We start from the raw sequence: 24,124 nt of genomic DNA, 5'->3' as shown, positions 1-24,124 counted from the left end.
TCATAGGAAGTTTTGTGCTGCAGTTGAGACATGTGCATGCGGTGGAGCACGGGGACATAATCGAGGTTGGGAGTAAGAATTGATGGCACCGTCGTTCTGAGGGTGCGGTTCATTAGCAGCTGAGCAGGCGACAGGCCGGTGGAGAGCGGGGCGGAGCGATAGGCCAGCAGAGCAAGATGGAAATCTGAGCCGGCGTCGGCGGCCTTGCTGAGGAGCCGCTTTACATGTGGACCCCCTTTTCCGCCTTCCCATTGGATTGAGGGTATAGGGGACTGGACGTAACGTGCTGGAAATTATAGTGTCGGGCGAAGCCGGCCCATTCCTGGCTCGCAAAACAGGGGCCATTGGCTGACATGACCGTCAGCGGAATGCCATGTCGGGCAAATGTCTCCTTACAAGCCCTGATCACAGCTGAGGATGTGAGGTTGTGCAGCCTAATGACCTCCGGGTAATTAGAGAAATAGTCGATGATGATAACATAATCCCTGTCCAGTGCATGGAACAAGTCGATGCCCACTTTGGTCCAAGGCGATGTGACGAGCTCATGGGGCATCAGGGTCTCCCATGGTTGGGCGGGCTGAAAACGCTGGCAGGTAGAGCAGTTGATCACCACATTGGCAATGTCATCATTTATGCCCGGCCAGTAGACGGCTTCTCTGGCCCTGCGGCGGCACTTCTCGATGCCTAAGTGTCCTTCATGGAGTTGCTCCAACACTAGCTGGCGCATGCTTTGTGGGACAACGATGCGATCCAATTTCAGGAGCACCCCGTCGACAACCGGCAGGTCATCGCGGACGTTGTAAAATTGCGGGCATTGGCCTTTGAGCCACCCGTCCAACATGAGGCGCATCACCTGCTGCAGAAGTGGATCAGCCGCTGTCTCGCGGCGAATTTGCATCAGTCGTGCATCCGTAGCTGGCAAATGGGAGGCTGCAAATTGGACGTGAGCATCTATTTGGCAAATGAAGCCGTCATGATCACATGGTGTTGTGATCGACCTTGAGAGAGCATCAGCAACGGCGAGGTCCTTGCCAGGGGTATAGATCAGTTGAAAGTCATACCTGCGCAGCTTGAGTAGGATACGCTGGAGGCGAGGCGTCATGTCATTCAAGTCCTTTTTGATGATATTTACAAGGGGGCGATGGTCTGTTTCCACCATAAACTGCGGAAGTCCATAGACGTAGTCGTGGAACTTCACGACTCCAGTGAGAAGGCCGAGACACTCTTTCTCGATCTGCGCATAGCGCTGCTCTGTGGGAGTCATCGCCCACGACGCATACGCAACGGGGGCCCATGACGAGGCCTCGTCACGTTGCAGGAGCACGGCACCAATCCCCGACTGACTGGCATCAGTAGAGATTTTGGTCTCTTTGGTCGGGTCGAAAAAGGCCAACACTGGGGCCGTGGAAAGCTTGGCCTTCAACTCCTGCCATTCACGCTCGTGAGCAGGGAGCCATCGGGAATCTGTGGTTTTGCGAATCAGGTCTCTGAGGGCCGTGGTGTGTGAGGCAAGATTCAGGATGAACTTCCCGAGGAAATTCACCATGCCCAGGAACCGGAGGGCCGCTTTCTTGTCCTCGGGCGTCTTCATGGACGTGATTGCTGCAATCTTGTCCTCGTCCGGACGCACCCCCTGGTGGGAGATGTGATTCCCCCAAAAACTTAATACTTGACTGGCCGAAGGAGCATTTGGCCCTATTGAGGCGGAGGCCGTGTTCGTGGATGCACCTGAAAACACGCTGAAGGCGGGCAATGTGTTCCTGCGGGGTGGTTGACAAGATAATAATGTCGTCGACATATACCTGGACGCCGTCGATCCCGTCCATCATCTGCTCCATGATCCGGTGGAAAACTTCGGACGCAGAGATGATGCCGAATGGCATCCGGTTGTAGCAGAACCTGCCAAAGGGTGTGTTGAAAGTACACAGCTTCCTGCTTGACTCATCTAGTTGGATCTGCCAGAAACCCTTCGAGGCATCCAGTTTGGAGAATAGTTTGGCGTGGGCCATCTCGGACGTGCGCTCCTCACGTTTCGGAATCGGGTAGTGCTCCCGCATGATATTCTGATTCAGATCTTTAGGATCAATACAGATCCGCAGCTCGCCGGGCGGCTTCTTGACGCAGACCATGGAGCTTACCCAGTCTGTGGGTTCCGTGACCCTAGAGATGACTCCTTGGTTGGTGCTGGGACTCTGCGAGGTGGTGAACGACAGGCGTGGCGTTGGGCTTGAGTAAGATTTTGTATTTAGAAGGGAGCGTGCCCATGCCTTCGAAAACATCATGGTATTCTTGTATGATGCAGGTATATCGCTTGAAGAGAGAGAGTGTACTCTCTGCACTAAGTGGAGCAGCTTGCATGCACCAAGTAAAGAGGGTTTTGAGGCAGCAACAATCTCGAATGGGAGAATGACTGTGTGAGCACAATGTGCCACCTCAAGGCGGCAGGAGATGCTGGCGGCGATGGCATTGCCATTGTAGGCTATCAATTTACACGCGGATGGCAGGACAGCAGGCTGTATGCAGAGCTTGCGGAAATCAGACGACGCGATGAGATTGGCAGAAGTGCCAGTGTCTAGGCGGAACATGACAGGGGACCGGTTGACCGTAAGGGTGGCACACCACTCATCATCCCGGCTGACGCTGTGGACGTGGACAGGTTCAGTGCCATGGTCGGGGGACATCCTGTTAGTAATAACGACGCCGATATGGAACGGGACCTGTGGGTCATTGCAGGCATAGTCGGAATCAAGGTGTAGAGTAGGTTCATTAATTGCAGGCTGGATGGCCCTGACGTCTCTGTGGGGCTGGGTGGACCTTCGAAAAGCAGCAGGCATGGAAGATCTGCACATTGCAGCGTAGTGGCCTCGTTTGCCACACTGCAGGCAGCGTCGGGACTTTGCGGGACATTGCCGCTTTAAGTGGGCGGAGCTGCAGTTGCCGCACGCCGGAGCGTCAGGGCATTCGTCGTGCCACCGCGCATGCGCGGGGCGATCCAGCGTAGTGTGCGCGAAGTGGTCTGTGATGTCAGCACGCTCACTGCGTGTGGGTGCGGGACTCCGTGAAAATGCGCGAAATGGCCGCCATCGTTCAGGTCCAGAGCCTGAAGAGATTTTATGATTTGGACCCGTTCTGCCTCGTAAGGGGCTTGCTGCACCGTTACAGCAGCCTGGATGCAGGAGCAGCACGTGGAGGCGTGCTTATGAAGCACACAGGTCTCAATGGTCGTGGAGAGAATGAGCTGCTTTACTTTTAGTAGCTGCTGGCACAGGGGCTTAGATTGAACACCAAAAACAATCTGGTCATGGAGCATGGAGTCAGAGGTGGACCCGTAGTTGCAGGACTGCGCAAGGACACGGAGGTGGGTAATGAAGGACTGGAAAGGCTTGTCCTTACCCTGAATTCGCTGCTGAAACATGTATCGCTCGAAGCTCTCGTTGACCTTGACCGCGCAGTGGCTGTCGAACTTCAGAATTATTGTCTTGAACTTCGATTTGTCCTCCCCCTCATCGAAGGTGAGCGAGTTGTAAATGTGCAGAGCGTGGTCACCGGCTGTGAAGAGGAAGAGAGCAATCTTCCGTGTGTACGAGGCAGCTTCCAGGTCCCTGGCTTCGAGGTACAGCTGGAAGCGCTGTTTGAAAAGTTTCCAGTTCAAGCCCAGATTCCTTGCAATGCGGAGAGGCGGTGGCGGGCGAACAGAGTCCATTCTGTAGGATGGCTGGAGACTGGTGGAAGGCAGATCACTGAAGGGTAGGACTCAGAACTGCGAGCATTCCTCAACTCCTGGTATCATGATGTGTTGACTAGTGTAGGCTTGAGTGATGAACAGACGCATCTAACACTGATGAAGGTTCAACTCAATTTTATTAACTACTTTTAACTAACTAACACAAGAGGACTGTGAGTCTAAATAATGCTAACTTGAACTAGAGACCTAAGCCTTGTCCGAACCAGTTGATTCTCTCAGCACGTGTTGTGAGTCTGTGCTGGGCTGAATAAGTTCCTGTTACACTGAGAGGCAGCACCCAGAATGAGTGGGAACCGTGGTGCCCTCTGCCTTTATAGTGTGTGTATTCTAACTGGTGATTGGCTGCGGTGTTTATACATGTTGATTGGTCCCTGTGTGTCTCCATCAGTGTGTGTCTGCACCATGATATATTGGTATATATTATGGGACGGGGTGAGGGGGGGGGGGGGGGGGGGGGGGGGGGGGGGGGGGGGGGGGGGGGGTGAAGGCCCCAGAAATGAAGGAGAGAATGGGGTCTCACGAACTGTAAATCCACCTTTTAGTCTAGGTCTGGCAACAGACTAGTGAGCTGTTCCGAGAAAATTCCTCCTTTGAGAAAGGTAAAAGTCTGCCGAGATGCAGGAAGTGAAACCACAACAGCAACATTTGTGATTTGGGGTGGGATTCAATGAACAATTTCTAAGTTAATTTGTGATAGGTTTTCAGGGAGTTTCCCGCCAGCCTCTGTTGCCAATCCTCATTGCTATTCAATGAGACTTAGTCACCTCTTTTGGGCCCTGGGGAGTTTCTCACCGGTTTAGCCCACACTGAATTATTTTTAGCCTGGGGAGTTGAACTCAGAGACGGGCCGCCATTTCACAGGATGTCCTGATCGTCCCCCCCCCCCCCCCCCCCCCCCCCCCCCCCCACCCATTGGCAATGTCACCCCTCCACACTCATGAGCACTACCCCACACCCCCAAACTGAGGACACCCCACTATGGCCCCTGGGCCCCCCTCCCATGCCCACTTACACGCTCCTCCCCTTCCAGGATCCCCACCCATCACCCCCCAACCACCCAGAGACCCCTACTTACCTGCCCTGCACACCCCCACTCTTCAAACCACCCCTCCACCCACCTTTCAAGGGCATGAGCCCCTCGGCTCCTGGCCTTTGGCAGTGCCACCATGGCAAATGGGCACTCTTGCACAGCCACCCTGGCACAGGTAGTGCTCCTGCTGGCTTGTCAGTGGATCAGGGCACCATGGCAGTGCCAATGTGCCAGCCTGGCAGTGCCAAGGTGCCCGCATTCAAGGAGTAGGGTCATGGGACCATCCTGCATTATCCCTGACCACCCAGGGCCCATGAGACCCGCTGGATGCCATTCTGCCTGGTCCACATTTGTGTGGAGCAGAGTTGAACAGCGCCTGGCTGCGGCCTCGCTGGGATGGATCCCATGAGGCTGATGGATGCCCAGGTAAGTTCGCCAAAGTTGGTTTTAACGACTTCGGCACAAGCCATTCGGTCACGCCCCTTGTAGTCGTTTTTCTGACTCAGACGCTTCACGGGACCTGGCAGATCGTGCGAGTCATGAAGACTGCCAGGGAGACCGCGAGAGGCTTCTCCTGGTGTTCACTGCACGCACCCCGCTCGACAGAGAGCGCAACACGGCCGGTGTATCCGCCCACAGTCACTTTTTTGAGCCCTGTGGAATTGCTCACCGATCTGGCCTACAGTTAGAGCTGGATTCTTCGGATCCGTCCGCTGCAAGATCGCGATGGACGGGATGCGGACCATGTAAAGGTCCATTGACCTCGGGTGGGAATTTCTGGTCGCCGGGTGGATGTGGCTGAAGAATCCCACCCTTAGAATTTTTTTCAGCACTGGGGAGCTGAACTCAGAGATTGGGCGGTCATTTTGAAAGGGTGGCCCAATCTCTAAATGAGCTTGTGCCCCGCCCCCCTCCCCCACCCATGGGGAATGTCACCCCTGTCACCCCCCAACAAATGAGCATTACCCCCCTCCCTCAAGTGCGGATACCCCACCATGGGGTCCCTGGGGGTCCACCAAGTCCCCTTACTACATCCCCTTCCATGACCCCCACCTGTCATCCCCAACCTCCCAAAGGACACTACTTACCTGCCCTGCAAACGCCCACCCTTCAAATCTCCCCTCCGCCCTCATTTCATGGGCATTGCCCCCCCTCAAGCCCTGACCCTTGGCAGTGCCACGCTAGCACCCTCGCACTGCCACCCTGGCACCTGGGCAGTGCTCCTGTCAGCTTAGCAGCGACACCCGGGCGGCATCCGGGTGGAAGTGCCAAGGTGCCAGCTGAGCAGTTCCAAGATCCCTGCATTCCAGGGGGAGGGTCTGGGGTCCATGCTGCATTATCGCTGGCCACCAAGGGGCCTCCATTGTCCCGAGAGACCCACAGGGTGCCGTTCCGCCTGGTCCATCTTCTTGTGGACAAATACTGATCAGCGCCCGGCTGCAGCCTCCGTGGAGAGGCCGGTGAATCGAGGGAAGCCGGTAGATCCCGCATTTGCGGAGAATCTCGCCTCTGGCCTTTAACAGCTATGATGGGGGAGAGCTGGTACTGTGGTGCTCAGTATGATGGAAGAGATAAGGACAGAGGTTCAGTTGCTGTTCTATTCAGGATTGATTTGAGCCACATCGGGCAAAGGCTACAAAAGATCAGAGCACAAGAGGCCAGTGCACTGGAAGGGAAGGTCACACCTGGTAGCAACAGAAATTAGGAGTGGTAAACATTGGCTGCAAGTTTCAGACTTTAGCACTGTGGTTGTGCCTGTATCTCAGAGGCTGCGGTGGTTCAGGAAGGCAGCTGGCCACCACCTTCTCAAGGGCAATTAGGGATGGGCAATAAACGCTGACCCAGCCAGCGACACACACAGACCCCTGAATACATTTTTTTTTAAATAAAAAAATTTTATTTTGTGGAAAGTTGCTGTTTAATCGAAGTTAATTAACAGGTACAGCGAGATGAGAATAACAAAGAAATCTTACCTTGACAACGGCACCTTTGAAACCGGGTCTGGATTCAATGAGTCGCAGCATCTCAATTTTTTTCTGGGAGAAAATGGGCAAAACACAAGAATAAAACAATAAGAATGCAGTGGTTCAAAGATGAACTAGTCCATGACTGTTCCAAAGCGATAAATAACATTTGGCTTCCCTCTTGTGGCACTAGGAGAGAGAGGGTAAGGGGAAAGGAAATGCATGCCTGATTAGTTGTGCCACTGGGACTTGTACTGGGACCTTAGGTTTTCACCATATAGATCAATGACTTGGGTGCAGGTGCCGAGCGTCGTATACCCAGGTTTGCAGTTGCCGCAAGCTGAGATGGAGCAGTTGGTACGAGGGAACTACAAAGGTCCAGAGGCGGATTAAGAGAATGCGCAAAACTGTTGAAAATGGGAGTTCAAATTGAGGAAGTGAATCAAAGAATTCACAGTGCAGAAGGAGGCCATTTGGCCCATTGGGTCTGCACCAGCCCTTGGAAAGGGCACTCCACTTACGCCCACCCCATCCCCGTAACCCAGTAACCCCACCTAATCTTTTTGGACACTAAAGACAATTTAGCATGGCCAATCCACCTAACCTGCACATCTTTGGACTGTGGGAGGAAACCGGAACACCCGGAGGAAACCAACGCAGACACAGGGAGAACATGCAGACTCCGCACAGACAGTGACCCAAGCCGGGAATCGAGCCCAGGTCCCTGGCGCTGTGAAACAACTGTGCTAACCACTGTGCTACCATGCTGCCCCTGGCGAGGTCATCCATTTTGGATCCAAGAAATCAGAATATGTTCTTAATGGCGATGACTAGAAACTAGAGGGGCAAAGGGTTTGGGCCATTGAAACAACAAAAATCTTTATCTATACAGCATCTTTATCAAAAAGAAGAAAGAAAAGTACAGCACAGGAACAGGCCCTTCAGCCCTCCAACCCTGCACCGATCATGCTGCCCGTCTAAACTAAAATCTTCTACAGTACAGTAAAAATTCCAGGTTCTTCATGGGATTGCAATAAAGCAAAATTTGGCACCGAGTCACATAAGAGATTCACCCCCAAACCTCTCTGCCTTTTAGATCCTCCTTAAAACCTACTTCTTTGAGCAAGCTTTTGGTCATCTGCCCCAATATCTCTTTATGCTGCTCAGTATCAGATTTTCTTTGATAGTCACTCCTGTGAAGCGCTTGGGAAGGTTTTACTACATTAGAGGTGCTATATGAATGCAAAGTGTTGTTGCTGCTGCTGACACTTTGTAAGAACAACCAGGAGAGGATCGCCTGCAGCACACCTCAAAGTCGAGACTCACCACAGCAGGTTTTCCAAAAATATCAAGCAATAAGAATAATTTTGCCTGCAAAGTCAGGTGTTTGAAGCTAAATGCGGCCCACTGTGATTCCCAACAATATCCCTCTTTCTCACTTGACAAAGTTACAAAGCACGGTTAAAAATAATCCGAACTGAATGTGGGGGATTGACGCAACATATCGAAGTGGAATGATTCATCATGGGATCAGGCTCTGATTCAGCTCGGGGAATTTTTCTACAGTTGAAGAATAAACTTAATATTTAAAAATCCATAAAGTAACGCCTCACCATCTTGCAGTGGAATTGTGGCTTAACATTTATGCTTTCCCATCCTGAACAGCTAATGAGTTAAATCTCAAACTGCATGGCCAAAGGGCCACAGAACTTGGCAATCACGTAACAGGCTTTGAACTGTCCGCGAGCATTGAATCACCCAATGACAGAACACAGATGAAGGTCATTCGGCCCATCAGGTCTGGGCCAGTTCTTTGGTGGAGTTATTCAGTTAGTTCCACACACATTGTTCCTTCCCCCTAGCCAGGGGACACAGTCACTCCTGTGAAGCCAGGATAAGGGGCAGGCCATCTAAGGAGGAATTTCTTCAGTCAGAGAACGGTGAATCTTGGAAGTCTCTACCCCAGAGAGCTTCAGTCATTGAGTATGTTCAAGACCGAGATCAATAGAATCATAGAATCCCTACAGTGCAGAAGGAGGCCATTCGGCCCATTGACTCTGAAAGAGCACCCTAACCAGGCACACTCCAACCTGCAACCCCACCTAACCTTTGAACAATTTTTATCATGGCCAATCTACCTAACCTGAACATCTTTAGACTGTGGGAGGAAACCGGAGCACCCAGGGGAAACCCACGCAGACACGGGGAGAACGTGCAGACTCCGCACAGTCACCCAAGGTCAGAATCGAACCCAGGTCCTTGGAGCTATGATGCAGCAGTGCTAACCACCGTGCCACTGTGCCTTCCCAATAGATTGCAAGGCATTAGAGATACCAAGAGATATGGAGGTAGTCCGGCAAAATGGCATTGAGTAAAAGGTCAGACATGATCTAGTTGAATAGCAGAGCAGGCTCGGGGAGCGGAATGGCCTGCTCTTCATCCTATTTCCTATGTTAAGCAGTACAATGTTGAACTATTTGCCTCTCCTTTCAACAGTATGTGGAAGAACAAATCCCTGAAGATATCCAGCTGGAACTGATGGAACTGCGGCTTCAACGAACTAGTATACTCTGTACTCAACTTGATGGCAAGCATTGATTCAGAGATAACAGCAAATAAGGACACATTAGTACAGTTCATTTTGTTAGTAGATATGAGATATTAAAATAGTATTCCATTCTAGGGTTATAAAGTAGAATGTTAATTCAGCAAGTATTTTGTTTCACTTGATCTTTTCTCATCATCATTTGTATTGAGTTCTGATGCTTTGAGACAGTCAAACATGACAATCTATCCGCAATAGATTTTACCTGGAACTTGCTGTTCTTGTTTCAATTTATGATGTATTTTCCAAATCATGGAGTCAGCCAAGCCTCAATGTGTCACTGGGTGTCAGGTCCACTCCAGAGACCTGAGCACAGAACCTAATCTGAGGCAATTTGATTGAAACGTATGAGAACCTGAGGAGTCTTAATAGGGTCGATGTGGACAGGATGTTTCCTCTTGTGGGAGAATCTAGTAACAGGGGTCACTCTTTCAAAATAAAGGGCTGCCCATTTAGGCCAGAGCTGAGGAGAATTTGTGAGTCTTTGGAATTCTCTTCCTCAAAAGCAGAATCTTTGAATATTTTTCAGGCAGAGCTGGGTAGATTCTTGACTCAGAAGGGGGAGATTTGAAGGGGTCCGGTGAATTTGGTTTATGGCTGGCTCTGAATATGTTAATGAAGATTTAAATATGGTAATCTGGTTCACGCCCTCGCTGGGTTTGAACCAGAATATGTCACCGACCAGATGCAGGGTGAATCTCAAATTGAGTTCTCCTGACGCAAATCACGTTATGGCCCTCTCACGAATGTCTCCGACCATTATGCAATTTGCGCTGGAGCGAGTGGGACTGGAGAATTGCCCCCACAATCTATTTGTGCATTGCCTGCTCCCTGTGACCTGTGGTAGTCACACAGATGCTGCAAGACTCCTTCGCTCTACCAAGCCTCCGGACGCCATCCAGTGGCACAAATCAGTTACAGCAGCACACCAAGATGAACTGTGAAATTAAACTGTACCAGTCAGTGGTTGAACCACTTGCTTTGTAATTGTACCCAAATTCAGCAAGAAGGGCTAGTAATAAAAATATTCTTAAATGGCCTGGACTTTCCCCTAGTTAGTCAGTAACCAATCTTCAGCTGAAAAATGGAACTGTCCGCCTGGAGTATAGCCAGGGAGCGGAATGCTGGCAATGCTGTAGTGCCTGTCGTGGGGCTGTTGTTAGGGCTAGAGTGGGGACAGTTTCCTTAGCCCATCAGCAAGATTCACTTGCTGCTTCCTCACTGCCTAAGTTTCAGATCCAACCGTTTTACAGCCAGTGAGATGGATGTCCCTGTTTAATGCTTTCATCACCAGTGCATTTCTCAATGGCACACAGATAGGCATCACTGTTACTCGGAAGCTCCACTTTCACCTCTGCATGTGAAAGTATTTTCAGGAAGAGCCTCCCCCACCCACGCCCAGTTCAAATCCCAATCTCCAAGGAGCCACAGACTGTACAAAACGCAAAAGGTGCAGATTCAGGAAATCAATGAAGGTGTGTGCATAAAACATGCACAGCGAGGGAAAGGAGTCATCTACAGGACAATGAAAGAAGCACAGAAAGAGTAAGAAATGTAAGATACCTTAGCTGTGCGCGCATATCTACATGGAATTAGGATTTAGTTTAATCCCATATTGAACATTGTTTTTGTTTTCTGTTTCCTTTTAAATAGCTTGTGAATTTATCTTGTAGCCAGAAATAATGAACTGGTTAACGTTGGTCATTTCCAGGATATTTTAGAAACATACAAAATAGGAGTAGGCCATTCAGCCCGTCGAGCCGGCTCCGCCATTCAATAAGATCACGGCTGATCTGATTGTAACCTCAACACCACACTTATGCCAACCCCTGATAACCTTTCACCCCTTTATTAATCAAGGATCTATCTAGCTCTGCCTTAAAAGTAATCAACAATTCTGCTTCCACCTCCTTTTGAGCAACTCTCTGGGAGAAAATAATTTCTCCTTATCTCTGTTTTAAACTGGTGACCACTTATTTTGAAACACATTCATCCTGCCTGCTCCACCCTTTCCCCCAAAAGTCCTGAACATGGCCATAGTTAAAATTGAGCTGTACATTTAGTACTCACTTTAATGATACGTAGACAGACATGTAACAAAAGGGTAAATCACAACACCTGGCTGGAACATTACCACTAGAGGGCATTACAAAACTCACTATATAACTGAGCTCCCAGAAGCTCTAGCTCTTTTTCCATGCAGGAGTTATCAGATAGTAGCAGAGTAAGATCACAGCCTAGACACCACGTGTAGCTTAGATACAGTTTGTAAAGTTATCTATCCTTACTTTATTGCTGGAGTTAGTTCAGCAGAGTGTCAAACTCATTTGTTAGTTTTATCATTACTTAATAAATTCTTTGTTTACTTCGATGACTCGAGTGTTCTTCAACATCATCCACAGTTAATAACAACATATATTACTTAAACCCAGGAATGTAACACTCACATAACGTTGATATTCCACAGAAGTTTTTGCTCGTTCAAGGCTTCGCCTACGAAAAAGTGGTGGCACAGCAGAAATGTGAGTAAATCTCGCGGGAGAGCCTTCCTGAAAGACAAAGTTTTACACAATGTTTTATGACTTGGGGAACTGATTAATTTCATGGCAATTTATAATTTATGAGGGTACCAGAAACTCGAGCGTGTCCAAAACCAGATCAGCGGGGGACGTCCGATGGCGGCATGTAGGGAGAGATCGCACATTCGATGGTTCCTGCCCGAGGCTTGATTGTTTTAGAATTTAATGCCCGGTCTCAGGGGCAATTTTTCAATGACTAGGTGCAGGAAGACATAAGGAAGGAGGGGGATGTCCAAAAACCAAAAGAAAGCCGCCGTGAAGAACGGGGCGAGTGAAGGTTCACCGGCAAGCAAAAGGGTCAGCTCGGCAACTGGTAAGATGGTGAAGGCTGGGTCATGGGTCTGGCCGCACTGTTCATGGCAGAAAGGATGACCGACGTGATGGTTGTGGAGTTTGAAAAGCAGTTTGCTAAGCACATGGAGGTGATGAGGAAGGAGATGATGGCGGCATTAAAGTGCTGGTGGAAGAGGCGATTGCTCCAGTAAAGGCGGCGGCGTCGAGAACATCGGCCGAGGTGTGGGAGCAGGGTGAGAAACTGAAGGGGGTGGAGGAGGTCATGTCACAACACAGTGATCAGCTCACCTCTGGGTGAGGAGCTGCAGAGGGTGGTGGAGACCAACAAATGTCTGGAACCGAAGGTGAAAGATCTGGAAAATAGATCTAGACGGTAAAATCAGAGAATTGTGAGCCTGCCCGAAGGGGTGGAGGGCCCGTGGCCGACTGAGTACTTTGCCAAGATGTTGGCAGAGCTGTTGGAGGAGGGGGAAGTTCCCTCCCGGTATGAACTTGATCGGGCTTATTGGTCGTTGAGGTCTATACCGAAGGCAAATGAGCTGCCAAGAGCGGTGATTATTTGTTTTCACAGGTACCATGTGAAGGAGAAGGTCCTGAGTTGGGCGAAGCAGAAGCGGGAGGTGCAGCGGGCTGGGGCTGGTATATGTATATACCAGGGCTTAACCATGGAGTTGGTGAGGAGGCGGACGGCCTTCGGCCAAGTGAAGACCACACTGTATAACAGCAGGGTGCGTTTTGGCGTAGTGTATCCAGCTAAGTTGAGGGTGACCCAGAACTCCAAAGACTTTTACTTTGACACAGTGGAAGTGGCGGAGGTTTTTGTGAAGGTAGAAGGACGGGAAGAAGTGAGGATTGGTCTTCGACTGAGGATAGGGGGTGGAAGATTATATATGGTTCTATTTTTTTTCATGTTGTTATTTGTGTTAAATGGTGTGAAGCTGCCACTTTGGGTAAGATAGGAGTTGGGCTTTTTTGCAATGATGGTTTTCTGGGATTTGTGTGTTTGCATTGGGTTTGTTTGTTTGAAGGGGATTTCTTTGTTTTCCTGGGATCGGGTAGGGGGAAGGGGATTGGTGGGGAGTGGTGCCTGGGCGGGGGCCTCCATATTAGCAAGCTCAAGCTGGCTAGTGAATGGGAGCATGGTGGGGAGAGGGACTGCAGCCATTGGAGGCAGGCCGATCAGGTTTTGATGGGTCCAGGAGGTGTGAAAAGTGGGGAAGGGGATCGATACTGGGAGAGGTTTTTTCAAATGGAAGTGGATAGGGGATTCTGGGAGGGAGGAGGGGTTCGATTGTAACAAAGGACGGGGCAGGCCAGGTCCAGGGTTCATGAAAGGACGGCAGCTATTTTCGACTATCAGGAGGTTACTAAATGTAATCATGACACCGGCTGAGGGAAAGGAGACAGAGGTGGTTGTTGCGCTGGATGCAGAAAAGGCGTTAGATCGGGTAGAATGGGGGCACTTGATGGTGGTTCTTGAGAGGCTCGAGATTGCCCCCCCCCCCCCCCCCCCCCCCCCCCCCCCCCCCCCCCCCCCCCCTCCCCGGCCAGTGGCACGGATCCCAGCCGAATATGGTGACGTTGGACATAATCCGCAACCGGTATGCCGGGTTCATGATTTGTGGGCCCACATGTGTCCTGCGCCATCAGGAACTCAGCCCATCGGGGGCGGAGCATCGTGGGTGGGCCGGCCGGTCAGGCGCTAACGGCATTGCGACTGCACGCGGTGCATGTCATGAGGATGCCATTTCAGAGTAGACGGAGCAGGGCTGACCGCCGTCAAATAGGCGCCAGCCTGGATTTCAGCTTCGGAGCCTGTTCTCCGCCCGATCGACGAACACAATTTCAGCGTCAGGCCACGGAGAACCCCGCCCAGGGTATTTCTGTATGCGGACAATTTATTGCTACATAAATCAGAGCCGAGTACATCGGTGAGGTAATGGGACTTCTCCCAAGATTTGGGTCTTTTTCAGGTTATAAATTGAACCTGGTGAAGAGTGAATAATTTGTGGTGTCCTGACCGGGCGTGGGGGCAGCAGTGGGATGCTGCCAATTCGCAGGGCAGCACCCCACTTCAGGTACTTGGGGGTCCAGGTGGCATGGGATTTGGGGCCTCCCTAGGTACAATTTTACTAGTTTGGTGGGGAGTGTGTAAACAGACTTGACAAGGTGGGCCAACCTCCCCGTGTCACTGGAGATCAGGTCTAGGCGATTAAAGTGAATGTGCTGCCATGATTTTTGTGCTTGTTTCAGTGCCTGCCGGTCTTTTTGCCAAAGGCATTCTTTAAGCATGTGGACAAGTCGAACACTTAATTTATTTTGGGTTTTGGAGGGTGGAAGGTAGCCAGGGTTAAGAAGGTGGTCCAGCAGAGAGGGCGGCAGGCGGGGAGGGCTGGGCCTCCCAAATTAATTCTATTATTCTTGGGCGGAAAATGCGGAAGAGGTGTGGAGTTGGTTTGTCAGGTGTATGGAAGTCCCAGTCCCTTCTGGACAAGGAGCATGAATCCATACTGGCACCATGGACAATGGAGATAACTGCTGCCTATAGCAATTCTCCAGCAAGGATTTGATGCCTTCAGGTGAGAAGACAGGAGAGGAAAGTCACAAGAGAAGGAGAGTTGAAAGAATGGTGGCCCCGGGGAGATGCATTTTTGTTGAATGTCATCTAGTATACATTGCTTGCTTCAGTGCCAGCCAATTTAAGGTCCTCACCTCTTTCCTACTGTGGTGATATGAGTGGGAGCACTGCCATTGGTGCAGAGCATTGGTTTCCCATTGGCTCTGGCTGGTCATGTGCCTCTCGTCTGATTGGCTGGGATTAGTCATGTGACTACTCACAAATTGGTCGAGAGGCAAGTAGACCCCGCCTCCGTTAGAATATAGGTCGTACAGGCCCATTTCACTGTTAAGTATGGATGTAAAAGTGTTAGCTAAGTTGGTGGCAGGGCGGATGGAAGATTGTGTCCCGAGGGTGGTTGCGAGACCAAACAGGTTTCATAACGGGGAGGTAGCTCTCCAGTAATATAAGGCGACTGTTAAATATGATTATGACCCTGTCGAGAGCGAGGGTACCAGAGGTAATGGTGTCCATGGCCTGTGGAGAAGGCATTAAACTGGGTGGAGTGGCGGTACCTGTTCGAGGTCTTGGTAAGGGTTTGGGACGAGGTTTGTGGCGTGGGTGCATCTGTTATATGTGGCACCGGTGGCAAGCATATGGACTAACAATATGAGCTCACAAAGTTTCGGGCTACACAGGAGAACAAGGCAGGACTGTCCGCTGTCGCTGCCGCTGTTCGTGCTAGCAGTAGAGCTCCTAGCAATGGCCCTCAAGTGTGGCAAGGGATTACAAGGGGAAGTAGGGAGCATCAGGTGTCGTTATATGTGGACGACCTGTTACTGTACGTGTCAGACCCGCTGGAGAGCATGGGAGGATTATGGGCTTGTTGGGGATGTTTGGGGCGTTCTCGGGATATAAATCAAACATCGGGAAAGGTGGGGTGTTCCCAGTAAATGAATTGGGTTGGAGAGCCAGCCTAGGGGGGCTGCCATTCAAGGTAGGCAGAGACAGGTTCAGATACCTGGGGATCCAGGTAATGGGATAGTGGGCAATGTTGCATAAATGGAATTTAACAAAGCTGGTGGAGGACGTTAAGGAAGATTTGAAGAAATGGGATACGCTGCATCTGACTCTGGCAGGGAGGGTCCAAGTGGTGAAGATGAATGTCCTGCTGAGGTTCCCATTCATATTCTAGACGCTCCTGATTTTTGTACCAAAGGCCTTTTTCCAGAAACTGGATATGATTATTTAAGAGTTCGTGTGGGTGGGAAAGATGCAAAGCATAAAGAGGATCCTGTTTTTTTTTGTTAGAAAATATTTTATTGAAGCATTTGTAATTTTCACAATTTAACGTATTGACATTTCTAGAACAACCGTGCGGGTCGACGCACAAAATACCCCCTAAAATAACAACAAACAATAAACCACATACCCACTTGGCCTGCCCTATCCCAATTACCCATATACTAAATTTTCTGTCCTTATTTAAATTACCATGCCTCCTATTTTGCACCCCCCCCCCCCCTTTTTCCCTTTCCCCCTTACTGCTGACATTCAGTTTTTGTTAAAGAAATTGATGAACGGCTGCCAACTCCGGGCGAATCCCTGTATTTATCCTCTTAGAGCGAACTTGATGTTCTCCAGACTGAGAAACCCTACCATATCCTGACTTCGGGGGCTCCGAGTCCCTCCATCTCAGCAAGAGCTGACTCCGTGCCACCAGGGAGGAGAAGGTCAGGACATCGGCCTCCCTCAACCCCTTTGCCCCGGATCATCTGACACCCCAAATATTGCCAATTCTGGGCTCGGAGTTACCCCACCTTCCAGGACTTCTGACATAACATCTGAAAATCCCTGCCAGAATTCCCTCAGTTTCGGACATGCCCAAAACGTATGAACCTGGTTGGCCGGGCTACCCCCACACCGCCGACACCTGTCCTTCACCTCCTCGAAGAACCTACTCATCCGAGCTACCGTCATGTGGGCCCTGTGGACTACCTTGAACTGAATCAAGGTAAGTCTAGCACTGGACGAGGATGCATTCACCCTTTTCAAGGCTTTTTCCCACAGTCCGGTTTCCAGTTCCCCTCATAGCTCCTCTTCCCACTTCCTCTTCACCTCTCCGATAGGGGCCCCTTCCCACTCTGACAATTCCCTGTATATGTCCGAAACCTTCCCACCTCCAACCCGTTTTTGACAGACTTTATCCTGTAGTCCCCTCAGGGGAAGGCGAGGAAAGCTTGGGACCTGCCTCCGTACAAAGACCCGCACTTGAAGATACCAAAACCCGTTCCCACCCGGCAAATCAATCTCCTCCTTTGATGTCTCCAAGGTCGGAAAGCCCGTCTGGATGAATAGATCCCCAAACCTCTCAATCCCTGCCTGCTGCCATACCTTAAAGCCCCCATCCAGCCCCCCGGGTCAAACCGGTGATTGTCACAGATCAGTGACCACATTGACGCCCCCTCCAGTCTCGTATGCTGCCTCCATTGCCCCCACACTCTCAGGGCTACCACTACCACAGGGCTTGTGGAGTACCGAGCCGGAAAGACTGGCAGGGGCGTGGTCAGTAAAGCCTCCAAACTCGTACCTTTGAAGGATGGTGCCTCCATCCGCTCCCAGACCGACCCCTCCCCCACTACCCACTTCCTGACCATCGATATGTTGACAGCCGAGTAATAGTTAATAAAGATCGGGAGAGACAAATTCCCTTCTCCGCGGGTCCGTTCCAGGAGTGTCCTTACTCCCGGGGTTTTACCCGTCCATATAAACCTCGATATCGCCAATTCATACTTCTGAAAAAAGTCTTTGAGACAAAAATCGTGAGACAGTGAAAAAAGAAAAGCAGTCTCGGAAGGACCATCATCTTCACCGTCTGAACCCTCCCCGCCAGCGTCAGTGGGAGCATGTCCCATCTATGGAAATCCCTTCTCATTTGATCCACTGCTTTGCCCAAATGTAACTTGTGAAGCTGCCCCAATCCTTGGCGACTTGTATCTCCAGATACCTAACACTCTTCCCAACCACTTTAAAAGGTAGCTCCTTCAGTCTCCTTTCCTGCCCCCGTGTCTGAATCACGAACACCTCGCTCTTTCCCATATTTAACTTACAGCCTGAAAATCGCCAAATTCTCTAAATACCTCCATAGTTTCGGTAATCTCCAGGACTTGATTCATGCTCTCCTCCCGAACCAGGTGTTCTGACTCGTATAGCTGGCTATAAAATTCCCGGAACACTTCATTCACCGCCCCCGGGTCCGTCACCATCTTCCCCCCAAAATCCTTTATTTTCCCTATTTCTCTCGCCGCCTCCTGTTTCCTCAGCTGATGTGCCAGCATCCTGCTAGCTTTCTCCCCATGCTCATATATTACCCCTTTTACCCTCCTCAGCTAAACCTCCGCCTCCATTTGAAGTCTTGACGCTCCTTCAGGAGCTCCTCATTTGGAGACTCCGAATATCTCCTGTCCACCTGTAAGATTTTACTTACCAACCTGTCCAACTCCCATTGCTCAGTTTTATCCCTGTGGGCTCGAATCGAAATACATTCCGCTCTAATAACCGCTTTCAGTGCCTCCCAGACCACCCCAGCTGCAGTCTCTCCCATGTCATTGATCTTTATCTACCCCCGAATGGCCTCCCTCACTCACTCATAGATCTCCTCATCCGCTAACAGCCCTGTATCTAGTCTCCACTTCCCGTACCAGCCTCCCCGGACAGGTGCCGGAATGTGGCGACTAGGGGCTTTTCACAGTAACTTCATTGAAGCCTACTCGTGACAATAAGCGATTTTCATTTCATTTTTCATTTCATTTTCACTGTGGATGCTGGGACATTCCCGTGTCTGCCTGTAGATCTATCCAGTGTGGTGCATGATCTGAAATCACAATTGCTGAGTACTCAGTGTCCTCAACCCCTGCTAACAGTGTTTTATCTAGCACAAATAAATCTATCCTGGATTGCGCCTTATGTACATGGAAGTAGAATGAATATTCCCTGCTTCTTGGTCTCTCAAATCTCCATGGATTCATCCCTCCCATGCGCTCCATGAACCCCCGCAGTTCCTTTGCCATTGCTGATAGCTTCCCCGACCTAGCACTCGACTGATCCAACCTCGGGTCCAGGACCCCCAGTCACCCCCCCATTACCAGGCAGTGCGAGTCAAGGTCTGGGATCTTCCCCAGCACCTTCCTGATAAACGCAACATCATCCCAGTTTGGGGCATTTATATTCACCAGCACCACTGCCATTCCCTCTAGCTTCCCGCTAACCATGATCAATCTGCCTCCTGGGTCTGCCTCTATCCTCCCCACCTAGAATGTCACCCTTTTATTAATCAGGATAGCCACCCCCCCTTGTTTTAAAGTCCAGTCCTGAATGAAACACTTGCCCGACCCATCCCTTCTTTAATCTAATTTGGTCTCTCAGCTTCAGGTGTGTCTCCTGTAACATAGCCATGTCTGCTTTTAACTGTCTCAGGTGTGCAAACACACAAGCTCTCTTAACCGGCCCGTTCAATACACGAACATTCCATGTAACCAGAATGGTCGGGGGGGGTTGGGGGACTTTTGCCCCCCCTCCCCTGTTGGTCAACCATGACCTTTCCTCAGCCAGCTCCTAGCCCGTGTTCCGCACCTCACTTGATCCGCCCCTCGGCGGCGACCACCATCTGATCTCTGTTGCCAGTTTCCTAACTGTCCCTTACCCATCAGCAGTAGCCCCCCCCCTTCCCGCCCTCCCCCCCCTCCCCACTTTGTCTTTCCTCAGCTCTCCCCCCACTTTGCTCCCGTGAACCAGCTGTCCAGCTAGCTCAGCATCTCCCACCCTCTGGCGTCAAAACACCTGCCGACTGCCAGATTCTATCACACCTAGCAATAACACAAGCACTCAACACAGGAACAACAATCCCAAAAATCAAGCAACCCAAAAAGCAAACAAACCATCCCCCAACGCGCAGGCAACGAGGCAAACCCCTCACCCGTTCACCGATTCTTATCAGTCCCCTCACCTTCAAACAGAATCAAACACAATGGAAGAAGCTTCAAGCAGCTTCAGCAAAATTATGCCTGCAAGAATTAACCATCTTTCTAACAGAAAGGAAAATACCCCGCCGCAACTTAAAACAATAAATCTAAATCAAATTACACAAAAAGAAGAGGAAGACATAAAAAAAACCTTTCTTCCCGAACATCGCAATTTAACTCACAGAATTAAAAGGATTGAAATTTTAAACAAGGCAGAAAGAACACAGAACCATTTTTCTCACCTCCCTGCCACCCGTCCCTTCCCCAAAACTCAGACCATCACAGTTTGAGCTTAAAAGGCATTAAACCAGATTGGCAGATTCTATCCCTCCCCCTTTAACCAATTCTTATCAGTCCCATCACCTTCAAACAGAATCAAACACAAAAGAAGAAGCTTCGAGGAGCTTCAGCAAAATTATGCATGCAAGAATCAACCATCTTTCTTACAGAAACTAAAACACCCCATCGCATCTTAAAAGTTCTTCCCTCTGTAATCCAGTACATAAAGCAATAAATCAAAATCAAATTACACAAGAAAGAGAAAAGAAAGAAAAAAAAATTAAAACACCAAAACCCTTTTCTTCCCGAACATCGCAACTTAACTCACAGAATTAAAAGACCAAAATTGTAAACAAGACAAAGCAAAACATAGAACCATTTTGCTCACCTCCCCACCACCCTGTCCCTTCCCCCAAACTCAGCCCACCACAGTTTGAGTTTAAAAGCCGTTAAACCAGATTGCCAGATCCTATCCCTCCCCCTTTGACCAATTCTTATCAGTTCCATCACCTTCAAAGAGAATCAAACACAATAGAAGAAGCTTCAAGTAGCTGAATCAACCATCTTTCTTACAGAAAATAATACACCCCGTCGCAACTTTAGAGTTCTTTCCTCTGTGATCCAGTACATAAAGCAATAAATCAAAATCAAATTACACTAGACGAGAGAGACGAAAAGAGAAAAAAATAATTTAAAAAAATAAAACACCAAAACCCTTTTCTTCCCGAACATCGCAACTTAACTCACAGAATTAAAAGACTGAAATTTTAAACAAGACAAAGCAAAACACAGAACCATTTTTCTCACCTCCCAGCCAACCTGTCCCTTCCCCCAAACTCAGCCCACCACAGTTAGAATTTAAAAGTCCTTCAGCCAGATTATTGTCTTTCATAAAAGTAGCCACCTCTTCCGGAGAATTAAAGTACAGCTCACGGCTCTCGTAGGTCACCCAAAGAGTATAACAGTCCGAATTTAATGTCTCTCTCAAACAGGGCCGCCTTAACTTTGTTGAAACTTGCTCTCCTCTTTGCGAGTTCTGGTCCCCAGTCTTGGTACATCCGGATCGTCTGCCTGGACCACTTCATGATGCGCTCCTTGTCGACGAATTGATGTAGCCTCACCACCATGGCCCTTGGGGGCTCACGACCCTAGGGATTACGTAGGAGCACCCCATGCGCCCGGTCCACAGCCAGTGACTTTTTAAACACATCAGCCCCGACCATCTCCTGCAACATCTTCCCCACATAAGCTCCCACATATGATCTCTCCTTTCCCTCTGGCAGCCCGACAATTCGGATATTTTGCCTGCGAGACCGGTTCTACAAGTCTTCTACCTTCTCCAGCAGCCGTTTCTGGCTGTCCTGTAGTATGCTGATTTCCAAAGCCATTGCAGTGGACTCCTCCTCTCGTTCAGTCGCCAGCTCCTGCAACTTTACAATCTCCTGTCCCTGGGTCATCATTTCCTCCTGCACCCGGTCAACCACCTCCTTAATCGAGGCTATCATCTGGTTACATTTTCCGTATATTCCTTACGATGCCGGGTGAACTTCTCATCCAGGTACTCAACCCATTGCTCCATCGACCAGTGAGCTGGCGTGGACGAGCTTTGTCTTGTTACCTTTGAGCTCGATGACCTCTGATTCTTGCTTTCACTCATCTTTTTGTTTCTCCTTTTTCGACTCATATTTGGACACAATTCCGTAAATTGAGGGTCACCTCCTCTTCCTCTCCCTTCAATCAACATATGTTGAGAAATTTAGAGAAAAATCTGGCTTAAACACCATTAAAAAAAACACTGAGGGCGAGAGCTGCTGAATGTGCGACCGTTTACTCCATGGCCACCACCGGAAGTCAAAAGAGGGTCCTATTACAAAGGCAGAGGCAGAAGGAGGGATTTGCGTTGCCAAACATGTTACATTATTATTGGACGGCGAACGTGGAGAAGGTGAGGAGGTGGTGAGAAGGATAGCGGGTAGAATGGGTTAGGATGGCGGAAGAATCTGTAGTGGGTCCAGCCTGGGCTATGGTGACAGCAGCGTAACCACTGGCACCAAGGAGATATACGGAGAGCCCAATTGTGCAATCCACAGTGAAGGTGTGGAACGAGCTGAGGAGTCATTTTAGGTTAGAGGGGATGTCGGTGTTAATGCCTTTGTGCAAAAACAACAAATGTGAGCCAAAGCGGGAAAGGTGTATGTATAGGAAGTGCAGAGAAGCGGGGCTGGTGAGGGATCTGTACCTGGCAGAGAGTCTTGCCAGTATAGAGAAAAAGATATAGAGCAGGGGTGGGCAAACTTTTCCGTGCAAGGGCCACATTCAGAAATTCACAATTTTAAAGGGCCGCATAGTATATTAAGTAAAATAATTAATATTTTAAATAGCCAAAATAAAAGGTCTTTAAAGAAAAAAAAGCACATTTATTTGAAAAACAAAGTAACTCAGTAAGTAACAGAACAATGTCAATGAGAATGATGCATCTGACTGCAGTCATTTACCAGTTTGTAGAAATCAGGTGTCAAGTTGCTTGTGCTGATCCTTAACACTGACAGAAGCACAGCCTGGTCGAGTCAACGATAAAACGCGCGTAATGGGGTGGATGAGTGGGGCTGCCTTATTGGTCGGTTTAGTTGGGTGTGCGACCAATAGGAGTCCAGGTTACAAAGGCTTATTGTTTGTAACCTGGACTCCTATTGGTCGCACACCCAACTAAGCCGACCAATGAGACAGCCCCACTCATCCACCCGACTACGCGCGTTTTTATGCGGCCCGCCAATGAGGTGCCCGGAATCGTAACCGGCATTTTTGCCGGTTACGATGCGCTTATTCAATAAGCGCTTATTCAATAAGCGTAAATGCGCTTATTCAATAAGCGCATTTACTTCAGCGGCTTTTCCCCGGCGGCTTTTCAAAAATGCCGGTTATGATTCCGGGCACCTCATTGGCGGGCCGCATAAAAACCTTTGTCGGGCCGTAGTTTGCCCACCCCTGATATAGAGAGTAGAGCTCCAGAGAGGGAGCGAGTTTAGACATTTATAGGAAAGGGACTTTGCACGGAAGGTCTGGAAAGAGTTCTCCAAGGTGTCGAAATATGCCCTACTGGAGCAGCTGCTGCTCCCGGACGTGGAAGGGGAGGGCAGAATCGCAGACATATATGGATGGCCGGGAGAATAGGGGGGTGAGCAGGTGGTGAAGAGTAAGGAGAAGTGGGAGGGGAAGCTGGGAGGGGAGATAAACTGGGGAGTGTGGAGTGAGGCACTGCGCATGGTAAATGCGACTTCCTCATGCGCAAGAATGAGGCTGATACAGTTCAAGGTGGTACATAGGGTGCATATGACTCGGATGAGAAAGAGTGGGTTCTTCCAGGGAGTGCAGGCAAGTGCGAGAAGTGTTGGTGGGGACCAGAAAACCACGCACATGTGTTCTGGGGTTGTAAGAAGCTTGAGAGATACTGGGCGGGTGTGTTCACGACACTAACAAAGATTGTGGGGGAACAGGTCGGGCCGGACCCTATGGTGGCAATATTTGGGATATCAGAGAAGTTGGAGCTGACGGAAAGGAGGAAGGCCGATGTCGTGGCCTTCTCTTCTCTGGTTGCCTGGTGAAGGATCTTGATGGAATGGCATTCGGCAATGCTGCCTGGGGTGGCGGCCTGGCTAGGAGGCTTATATGACTTTCTCAGTTTGGAAAAGATTAAATATGAACGGAGGGATTCAGTGGAGGGCTTTGAGGCAAGGTGGGGGCTCTTGATGGCCATGTTTGAGGAGCTGTTCATCGCAGGGGGAGGTGGAAGGAGGGGGGATGGTGTTTGGTCCTTTGGACTTTGCGAAAGAATCCACCAAACTTGGGCAGCACGGTAGCACAAGTGGATAGCACTGTGGCTTCACAGCGCCGAGGTCCCAGGTTCAATTCCCCGCTGGGTCACTGTCTGTGCAGAGTCTGCACGTTCTCCCCGTGTCTGCATGGGTTTCCTCTGGGTGCTCCAGTTTCCTCCCACAATGGATTGGCCATGGTAAATTGCCCTTAGTGACCAAAAGGGTTAGGAGGGGTTAC

General features: G+C 49.9%; 1 protein-coding gene across 1 annotated transcript in view; it reads right to left on the bottom strand.

Moving 5' to 3' along the window:
* LOC119971465 overlaps positions 1-24,124 on the bottom strand; it is a 258,981-nt gene that overhangs the window by 231,449 nt on the left and 3,408 nt on the right. The window contains exons 3-4 of the mRNA XM_038807034.1: positions 11,792-11,893; positions 6,749-6,811 (exon numbers count right to left, since the gene is read on the bottom strand). Coding sequence (XP_038662962.1) covers positions 6,749-6,811; positions 11,792-11,893 — 165 coding nt within the window. The remainder of the gene's footprint in view (positions 1-6,748; positions 6,812-11,791; positions 11,894-24,124) is intronic.

The sequence above is a fragment of the Scyliorhinus canicula genome, chromosome 1, assembly GCF_902713615.1.
Source record: "Scyliorhinus canicula chromosome 1, sScyCan1.1, whole genome shotgun sequence".
NCBI lineage: Eukaryota > Metazoa > Chordata > Chondrichthyes > Carcharhiniformes > Scyliorhinidae > Scyliorhinus > Scyliorhinus canicula.
This window is presented reverse-complemented; position numbering and strand designations above follow the sequence as displayed.